Genomic DNA, 10,002 nt, shown 5'->3' on the forward strand with positions numbered 1-10,002 from the left:
GGTTTAACCGCGCATGTGGATAACAAGCTGACTCGTTTTCTCGATATCGCGGCAGGCGCTCACGATTCAGCGCTTATTCCCACGATGATACGCGATAACGAGAACTTCGACCGCAACGATATCGGCGATTGCGAGCTGCAGGCTCTGCTCTTCGGAGAATCGTGATACGCTTATTCGCATACTCGTATTATCACATTATTAATATATTAAAAATATTGTAAAAGAAAAACAATAAAAACGCTCCTCCTCTCGCGCAAAAACACAATCTCTCTTTATTCCACAACCTTTCAACGATTCGCTATCTCGCTCGAGCGATAAGCGCGCTCGTATCGCCGCTAACCTTTCCTCTATCCATCTCCCTCGGCGCCATATATCAGCGTCCGCTCGCGGAACTTAAGAATCGCGATAACGGATCACGCGCTAAAAGCAGCGCGAGAGATCGCCGTCACCTCCTTAAGGAACGAGTCGCGTCAAGGTCAAGTCGCGCCAAGGTCAAATCGCGCCGGGAGAAATCGCGCCGGGAGAAATCGCGACCTCAATCGAGTCGAGCGTCATCTCCCGGGCGATCTCGTTGATTTTGTTGGGCGTCTAGATAGGCCGGCGCTAACTCACTTTTATGAGAGCGAGAGAGATGGATGGTGAGATAGAAAAGGATGGAGATATGAGTTAGAAGAGTTTGTTGACGGCCGAGGGAGACGCGTGGACAGGGGGGAGAAGAGGGGGGTACGTAGGGCGAGTCGGTAAGCGCGACCCCCGATCGAGCCGAGCGCCATCTCACGGGCAATCTTAGCGATTCATATCCGCTCCCTCCCGTGACGTCACGCGCTCCCCCGACCCCCCTCGCCCCGCTTCCCTTCTCGCCATACGTACCCCCTCCTCTTCCCCCCTATCCGCGCTTCCCCTCTCGGTCGTCTACAAACTGTTCTAACTCATATCTCTATCCTTTTCTATCTCTCTATCCATCTCTCTCGCTCTCATTGTCAAAGTGAGTTAGAGGCGGCCTATCTCACCTACTCATACTACATAACCTGGAAAATTGAAAAGATAGTTACTTTAACAGAAGCCAAGTCAATTCCTTATCTCTAATATCTGTTCTCTGTTCCCTATATTTTTGATTATGCGAGGGCCTTAAATGAGTCAACTTCAAATCATTGTAAAAACTAATTGCAATTTAAAATGGCTTAATTAATTTCACTATAAAATCAAAATTTAAAAATTATATAAAACTTACTTGATTTATTAAATCTTCTGGTCTCTTCGCCGCAAGCTCAAATATTGTTCTTCCACTTGTCACAGATCTTTAATTATGTAATGTAGACCGCCACCTTGTTATCAGTCTGTGTAATAACACTGTAACATAACAGGAATATCACATAAGAATATACTTCGATTAAAAAAGAAGAGCTTTTTACAGCGATTCAAAAAGAAGGGCTTTTTGCAAACTAAACTTTAGAGAGTTAAAACCATATTCTTTAGTTAATTTCAAATAGAGTTTACTTTAATAGAGACAGAATTTTAATTTAAGGCTTAGTTACAAAGATATATGATGGAAAAAATTGGAAACTTGCAAAAAATGATGATCTGTCTCGATATTTTCGTTAAGGAAAAATCATCTCCAAATGATATCAAGAATTTACTCTTAAGCGTTGTTACGATCTTTACGGAACACTCTGTATATAAATGATAGAATATAATGTAAAAAAGAAAAAGGATTACCTCTGATTAAAACGATGTAGTCATTGACCGTGAAGAAGCGGCGTCAGCCAAGTTCTCGCTGAGACAAAGAACACACCGAGAAGAAACACAGCTATTATGGCCGACTAGGCCTTTGTCTCACAATGCCACGTGTATTTGCTGAAAATATTACTTGCTCTTATAGAGTCCACTGCAGATGAGCTTAATGCAAAAACCCAGAACGGTCAACAGACCCTGAGCACTAAAAGCTCAACCAAACGATCTCTCTTTTCCTTGCGAACACGAAGACACAAGGATTATTCACATACACTAGGATACTCTTGCTCACTTTCCCGCCAACAAATAATACTGAATTATCTCATGGCCCGCTAGACGACTACGCGCTACCGCGATGCCAGCGCCATCAGACGCTTCTGATATCTCACTATTAAATTCTGCGTAACTCAAAAGTATATTCTGGGAATATACGAGAATATACGAAAAATAATATACTGTAAGAGATATTATAAGTATATTCTAAAAATATACGAGAAAATATACAAGAAATAATATACTGTAAGAGATATTATAAGTATATCTTGAGAATATACGAGAAATAATATACTGTAAGAAATGTTATAGGAATGTTCTTAGTATACTACATATATAACGTATATTCACAGTATCAGTACAGAATATTCGAATGATATCATGTGCTGTTAGGGACAGATATATACGTTTTTTAAAGTGCAGTTATAAATATTACTTTATATATAGGGTGTAACAGAGCGCCCGTATCAGCAGTTTTTTGAGGAAACAACGCATTTTCGTGAAAAATGTTTCATGCAAAAGTTGTAGAGCTCTAAGTGGCGCATTATATAATAATATTAGTATGACTTTGAATAGCACCGTCAAGGTCACATAAATATCAATTTGAATTTTTCAAATGAAACCCCCTATTTTTCATTACATATTCTTATAGCTTATCTCAAGAGCTTTTCAAAACACTATAATAAAGTATTTTTTCATTAAGTATTTTTTGAGTTATTTTATATCTTAATCTGACATATTTTGATATAAAAAATAAAATATCTCGTAATATCTGAATTCCCTATGTTGGGATTGCATCAGAAATTGAACTGATTGAAATAATTACATTTTATATATCCTGTCAGTTGATCTTTGCGAGCTTTATATAATTCTCATGAGTAAAATTCAAATGCGAGATAATGCGCATTGCACGTCGCACAGCAATAAGGTACATGTTCATGGTGTCGCTCGTCGCTCATATTCAGCGACAAATGAGTCACGTGATTTCATATGCCAGCTACACCTTGCTAAAGAATTTAAAGAGAGATGGGATTTCAATCATTGCACAGGAGCAATTGATGGCAAACATGTTATTATTGAGGTTATATTACTGATCAATGCTACATTTATTATTATAGTTCACAAGTTTGATGCCTAAATTATTATTCTTTTTCCAGTGTCCACCTAACGCAGGATCATCTTATTATAACTATAAAAATAGTCATAGTATTGTGCTCCTCAGAATCTGTGACGCACAATATATGTTCACGTTCGTCGATGTAGGAGCCTATGGTCGCCGTAGTGACGGTGGTATTTTTAAAGATTCAAAGATGGATCTAAAATTCCATTCAAAGGAAATGAATGTACCTGCACCAGAACCTCTCAGCCCAGGTGGACCACCTTTACCATATGTTCTGGTGGGCGATGAAGCCTTTCAATTGACGGATTATTTGCTACGGCCTTATCCAGGAAAAGGCGGTTTAAATGACGAGCGAAATATTTATAACTATCGATTGAGTCGAGCCAGAAGAACAATCGAGAATACGTTTGGTATCCTAGTCAGCTAATGGAGAATTTTGAAGCGACCGATCAATTGCAGTATGGAAAAAATAATTTCAATTGTTAAAGCCATTGTATGCCTTTATAATTGGATTCGTCGGAGGGATATTGGTGAAAATGAATATGTTACTCCAACACTAATTGAGGAAGATGATGACGGCTTTGTTCCAGGCTCTTGGAGAGGTTGCATAGATAATAATGCATTTGTAGACATAACTCAGTGCGGTTCTAATAATAGTTCTTGTCGAGCAATGCAGATTCGAGAAAAATTTTGTAAATATTTTAATAGTGAAGGTGCCATACCATGGCAATTCCATCATTGTTAATTTTTATTATCGTTCACTGATTTAAACTTTATTATAAACATATATAACTTTATTGTAACTTTGTAAAAATATAATAATCAATAAAGCTTAATGTTCTCCTTTAAGTATATCATAAGTTAGATTCATTATATGCTGAATGACATCTAACTGATTCGTACTTTAAAATATTTACAAAATTTTTCTCGAATCTGCATTGCTAGGAGAATAAAGCTTAATGTTCTCCTTTAAGTATATCATAAGTTAGATTCATTATATGCTGAATGACATCTAACTGATTCGTACTATTCATCTTTCTCACCCTGCATCCAATAACTTCTAGAGTGGAATCAATTTCATCGAGTTTGAGTGCTGCCGGTATTTCAAATGAAGTTGGTGGTTGACAGAGCGTATCAGCAATTCTTTCCAGTGCATTGGACTGCTGGCCCGAACTCTTCTTTCTTTTAATTGGCGCACCTGCAATTTATTGGTTGTTTATTATTATTATTATTGTTATTATATATTAATTATTGATCAAATGATAATAATCAAACGCTTTTATTATTCCATAAAGGTCACATATTATTCCTACATTTCTGGTTTCTGCGGAGACCAATTTTAATAGTGAAGGTGCCATACCATGGCAATTCCATCATTGTTAATTTTTATTATCGTTCACTGATTTAAACTTTATTATAAACATATATAACTTTATTGTAACTTTGTAAAAATATAATAATCAATAAAGCTTAATGTTCTCCTTTAAGTATATCATAAGTTAGATTCATTATATGCTGAATGACATCTAACTGATTCGTACTATTCATCTTTCTCACCCTGCATCCAATAACTTCTAGAGTGGAATCAATTTCATCGAGTTTGAGTGCTGCCGGTATTTCAAATGAAGTTGGTGGTTGACAGAGCGTATCAGCAATTCTTTCCAGTGCATTGGACTGCTGGCCCGAACTCTTCTTTCTTTTAATTGGCGCACCTGCAATTTATTGGTTGTTTATTATTATTATTATTGTTATTATATATTAATTATTGATCAAATGATAATAATCAAACGCTTTTATTATTCCATAAAGGTCACATATTATTCCTACATTTCTGGTTTCTGCGGAGACCACTTTGGCAAACATTAAAGACAGATATTAATGTAGATCAAGTACCTGATGCTTCTAACTCTGATTGATCGTTGTCATCGCCAATCGTATCACCATTATTTATTGATTCGCCAATATTACTTGAAGAATCATCAACATCAATATTAGATGCTTTTCCCATAGAAATATAAAAATTAGAAGTCAGAAACAAAACAGTTCGAAAGCGTACATAATCAAAATATTTAATTTTTACTTTTTGACAAGGCATAAGTCGCGCAGAAATTCCACGGAGTCATAATGGTGCCATTTTTTTGTAGGGAGAGGTCTAGCCGATCCACTAGGGTGATTTTCTGTATGAATTATTCGTCAGTAGGCGTCATGTAAATTTTTAAATTTCTTTTTTGCTTCTTCCCCGCTAAGTTTACCTGTAAGAGAAATTTTTCTTTAAGTATTTCAGTCGCGAATGAACGTTTTATTTTACCTCCCAATATTTCAGACACTTCATCCCACAGTTTTTTTGTCAACCGTTGGCATCGTTGCTCTAGTGGAATAGTAAAATCCCAGAGAGATCTTTCCATCTTTGAATCTTTAAAAATACCACCGTCACTACGGCGACCATAGGCTCCTACATCGACGAACGTGAACATATATTGTGCGTCACAGATTCTGAGGAGCACAATACTATGACTATTTTTATAGTTATAATAAGATGATCCTGCGTTAGGTGGACACTGGAAAAAGAATAATAATTTAGGCATCAAACTTGTGAACTATAATAATAAATGTAGCATTGATCAGTAATATAACCTCAATAATAACATGTTTGCCATCAATTGCTCCTGTGCAATGATTGAAATCCCATCTCTCTTTAAATTCTTTAGCAAGGTGTAGCCACTCCTCTGTAGTTTTTGATGGTGGGATCACTTCCTGACGAATAGAGTTCCATATAGCATCGCATGTTTCACCTATAATGTGGCTTATTGTCGGTACTCCAGCGAGATAATGATATGACATTGAATGCATCGAATCACCAGTTGATAAATATCTAAATATAATTAGATCAAATATGATTATTTTTTGAATTCATAACGTAATGCAATTATAAATAAGGACAAACAAACCTCAATGTTATAGATAGTCGCTCTGCAGGAGATAATGGTTCTCTAATCACGGTTTGTTTAGTGATTGAAGGTGCCACTAAATGTAACAATTCCTCAAATTGCGTAGCTATCATACGATAATAATTTCTGAACTTCTCTGGTGTTAAGCCCGGTCTACAATGAGTCGTTAGTCGTTAATCGCAAGCAAATTGACCAACCACAGTCGATTATTCCTAGAATATTCTTGGAATAATAGACTGTGGTTGGTTAATTTGCTTGCGACTAACGACTAACGACTCATTGTAGACCGGGCTTAACACCAGAGAAGTTCAGAAATTATTATCGTATGACAGCTACGCAATTTGAGGAATTGTTACATTTAGTGGCACCTTCAATCACTAAACAAACCGTGATTAGAGAACCATTATCTCCTGCAGAGCGACTATCTATAACATTGAGGTTTGTTTGTCCTTATTTATAATTGCATTACGTTATGAATTCAAAAAATAATCATATTTGATCTAATTATATTTAGATATTTATCAACTGGTGATTCGATGCATTCAATGTCATATCATTATCTCGCTGGAGTATCGACAATAAGCCACATTATAGGTGAAACATGCGATGCTATATGGAACTCTATTCGTCAGGAAGTGATCCCACCATCAAAAACTACAGAGGAGTGGCTACACCTTGCTAAAGAATTTAAAGAGAAATGGAATTTCAATCATTGCATAGGAGCAATTGATGGCAAACATGTTATTATTGAGGTTATATTACTGATCAATGCTACATTTATTATTATAGTTCACAAGTTTGATGCCTAAATTATTATTCTTTTTCCAGTGTCCACCTAACGCAGGATCATCTTATTATAACTATAAAAATAGTCATAGTATTGTGCTCCTCGGAATCTGTGATGCACAATATATGTTCACGTTTGTCGATATAGGAGCCTATGGTCGCCGCAGTGACGGTGGTATTTTTAAAGATTCAAAGATGGGTCTAAAATTCCATTCAAAGGAAATGAATGTACCTGCACCAGAACCTCTCAGCCCAGGTGGACCACCTTTACCATATGTTCTGGTGGGTGATGAAGCCTTTCAATTGACGGATTATTTGCTCCGGCCTTATCCAGGAAAAGGCGGTTTAAATGACGAGCGAAATATTTATAACTATCGATTGAGTCGAGCCAGAAGAACAATCGAAAATACGTTTGGTATCCTAGTCAGCCAATGGAGAATTTTTTGAAGCGACCGATCAATTGCAGTATGGAAAAAACAATTTCAATTGTTAAAGCCTATTGTATGCCTTCATAATTGGATTCGTCGAAGAGATATTGGTGAAAATGAATATGTTACTCCAACACTAATTGAGGAAGATGATGACGGCTTTGTTCCAGGCTCTTGGAGAGGTTGCATAGATAATAATGCATTTGTAGACATAACTCAGTGCGGTTCTAATAATAGTTCTTGTCGAGCAATGCAGATTCGAGAAAAATTTTGTAAATATTTTAATAGTGAAGGTGCCATACCATGGCAATTCCATCATTGTTAATTTTTATTATCGTTCACTGATTTAAACTTTATTATAAACATATATAACTTTATTGTAACTTTGTAAAAATATAATAATCAATAAAGCTTAATGTTCTCCTTTAAGTATATCATAAGTTAGATTCATTATATGCTGAATGACATCTAACTGATTCGTACTATTCATCTTTCTCACCCTGCATCCAATAACTTCTAGAGTGGAATCAATTTCATCGAGTTTGAGTGCTGCCGGTATTTCAAATGAAGTTGGTGGTTGACAGAGCGAATCAGCAATTCTTTCCAGTGCATTGGACTGCTGGCCCGAACTCTTCTTTCTTTTAATTGGCGCACCTGCAATTTATTGGTTGTTTATTATTATTATTAATGTTATTATATTTTGATTATTGATCAAATGATAATAATCAAACGCTTTTATTATTCCAGACAGATATTAATGTAGATCAAGTACCTGATGCTTCTAACTCTGATTGATCGTTGTCATCGCCAATCGTATCACCATTATTTATTGATTCGCCAATATTACTTGAAGAATCATCAACATCAATATTAGATGCTTTTCCCATAGAAATATAAAAATTAGAAGTCAGAAACAAAACAGTTCGAAAGCGTACATAATCAAAATATTTAATTTTTACTTTTTGACAAGGCATAAGTCGCGCAGAAATTCCATGGAGTCATAATGGTGCCATTTTTTTATAGGGTGATAGTCCACTAGGGTGATTTTCTGTATGAATTATTCGTCAGTAGGCGTCATGTAAATTTTTAAATTTCTTTTTTGCTTCTTCCCCGCTAAGTTTACCTGTAAGAGAAATTTTTCTTTAAGTATTTCAGTCGCGAATGAACGTTTTATTTTACCTCCCAATATTTCAGACACTTCATCCCACAGTTTTTTTGTCAACCGTTGGCATCGTTGCTCTAGTGGAATAGTAAAATCCCAGAGAGATCTTCTTTCCTGAACGATAAAATTTAGAGTTCCTCGTCGTTGTAATTCAACGTAGACTTCATGGCTCTTCGATTATCTCTTTTATTGAGAGATCTACTTTCATTTTCCCGCTGTTTGTTTATTGCCGAAAGCATTTTAATAGTTCCTAAAATCAATTTCATTAGAAAATGCAAATTTATTACTGCAACTTTCAGGATTTCAATCAGTTTCTATTTATCTGGAATGTTTTCACGAACCGGCAGGACGACTTCTTCGTTGTCGACAAGGCTTCGTCGAATAATGCGGTTATCATCTACAAATAATAGTGTAAATTTTAATAAATACATATACATAAATACATATATATATTATACCTGTTACTGGATAGAAGTAAAAATTTTCATCAATGAACAACCGAGTGTATGCTTCCACACAACCATGAGTCGGAATGCTCTTTTCATCAATAATTACTTCACATATTCCACAAGTATGTACGACAGCTATCTGAAAATTTCATGAAATTACCGCAATTTTAACAATTTTTATTCTGCTGTATATGTGATCATAGTTAACTTCAAAATTATAACAAACTGGATCATACATTCGACTAATTGTTTATTCGATTTTTTAATCTCGGTATTTTAATCTAATAAATATAAGAAACATTATTTATTTATTTATTTATTGTACTTACATTTTGCAGTTCCATATTTAAACTCATTTTTACATTTATTGCGTGAGAGCGACGTCACTAAAAATTGGGTTCAATTCAACTTTTTAGCGGCGTCGCTTGGCGACAAGAACGCTGACAAAATGGGGGAGAATTCGGTCACGTGACCACTCATCGCTGCGACAAGCGACACCATGAAATTGTACCTTAACGTTTCGTATTTGCTCGCGAAAATGTGTGAGTACGACTATTTTAACATATATTATATAACAACAGTAAACAGATGATATATAACATGTTTTATAATAAATAACAGCTGTTATTTATATTTTTTATTCTAATGTTATATAGCTGTTATGTGTTTGTTGGATTTTTATTGCGCAGGCGCAAAATACTTTTGCGCATGCACACAATTTCTTGGCATCCCGCAACATGCATAAAATAATTATTTATTTTTTTCTTAATAAATACTCTAGATAATTAGTTTCTAAAGGTGGAGCAAATTCAAACAAAAATGGCGCAATTTTCTGTACCTTGAGAATCTACAAATTTTAATGATTTTTCCTTATATTGACGTTTACATTCTTATTAATTTTATCATTTGCTTATAAAAAAAGTAAAATGGAGCAAATTATGAAAAATGCATATTATGAAAGAGCAAATTAATTTAATTTGTTTCATGTGTCGTAAGTTTAATTACTGTGTAGATTGCTGGCTGGGAGCTTGGAGGTAGAAAGTCCATTTTGTTGTAAAACTTGTGTTAACCTGTTTATATTCACGTATTTCCTACTATTAAAACG

General features: G+C 35.3%; 3 protein-coding genes, 2 long non-coding RNA genes and 1 pseudogene across 5 annotated transcripts; 2 read left to right on the plus strand and 4 right to left on the minus strand.

Annotated features, from left to right (window-relative positions):
* Positions 1–1,231: 1,231 nt before the first annotated feature.
* Positions 1,232–4,309, minus strand: LOC115242170. The gene is made up of 3 exons (XR_003885020.1): positions 4,168–4,309; positions 1,717–1,854; positions 1,232–1,350 (listed from the first exon to the last, which is right to left on the minus strand). It is a non-coding gene; the product is annotated as an uncharacterized LOC115242170 (long non-coding RNA).
* On the plus strand, positions 3,113–3,869 carry LOC115242169 (annotated as a pseudogene).
* Positions 4,310–4,594: 285 nt separating the features above from the next.
* Positions 4,595–5,511, minus strand: LOC115242167. Its single transcript, XM_029818256.1, has 3 exons — positions 5,205–5,511; positions 5,018–5,122; positions 4,595–4,836 (listed from the first exon to the last, which is right to left on the minus strand). Exons 1-3 carry the CDS (start codon positions 5,245–5,247, stop codon positions 4,595–4,597), a joined length of 390 nt encoding a protein of 129 aa, XP_029674116.1. The 5' UTR covers positions 5,248–5,511.
* Positions 5,318–6,185, minus strand: LOC115242168. The gene is made up of 4 exons (XM_029818257.1): positions 6,073–6,185; positions 5,759–5,996; positions 5,433–5,682; positions 5,318–5,376 (listed from the first exon to the last, which is right to left on the minus strand). The coding sequence occupies exons 1-4, from the start codon at positions 6,183–6,185 to the stop codon at positions 5,318–5,320; spliced, it is 660 nt and encodes a 219-aa protein (XP_029674117.1).
* A 244-nt stretch (positions 6,186–6,429) lies between these two features.
* On the plus strand, positions 6,430–7,316 carry LOC115242172 (protein ALP1-like). Its single transcript, XM_029818259.1, has 3 exons — positions 6,430–6,510; positions 6,587–6,824; positions 6,901–7,316. Exons 2-3 carry the CDS (start codon positions 6,609–6,611, stop codon positions 7,303–7,305), a joined length of 621 nt encoding a protein of 206 aa, XP_029674119.1. The 5' UTR covers positions 6,430–6,510; positions 6,587–6,608; the 3' UTR covers positions 7,306–7,316.
* Positions 7,317–8,332: 1,016 nt separating this feature from the next.
* Positions 8,333–8,991, minus strand: LOC115242171. The gene is made up of 3 exons (XR_003885021.1): positions 8,907–8,991; positions 8,790–8,845; positions 8,333–8,698 (listed from the first exon to the last, which is right to left on the minus strand). It is a non-coding gene; the product is annotated as an uncharacterized LOC115242171 (long non-coding RNA).
* Positions 8,992–10,002: the final 1,011 nt, after the last annotated feature.

Source organism: Formica exsecta, unplaced genomic scaffold (genome assembly GCF_003651465.1).
Source record: "Formica exsecta isolate Colony F162 unplaced genomic scaffold, ASM365146v1 scaffold576, whole genome shotgun sequence".
NCBI lineage: Eukaryota > Metazoa > Arthropoda > Insecta > Hymenoptera > Formicidae > Formica > Formica exsecta.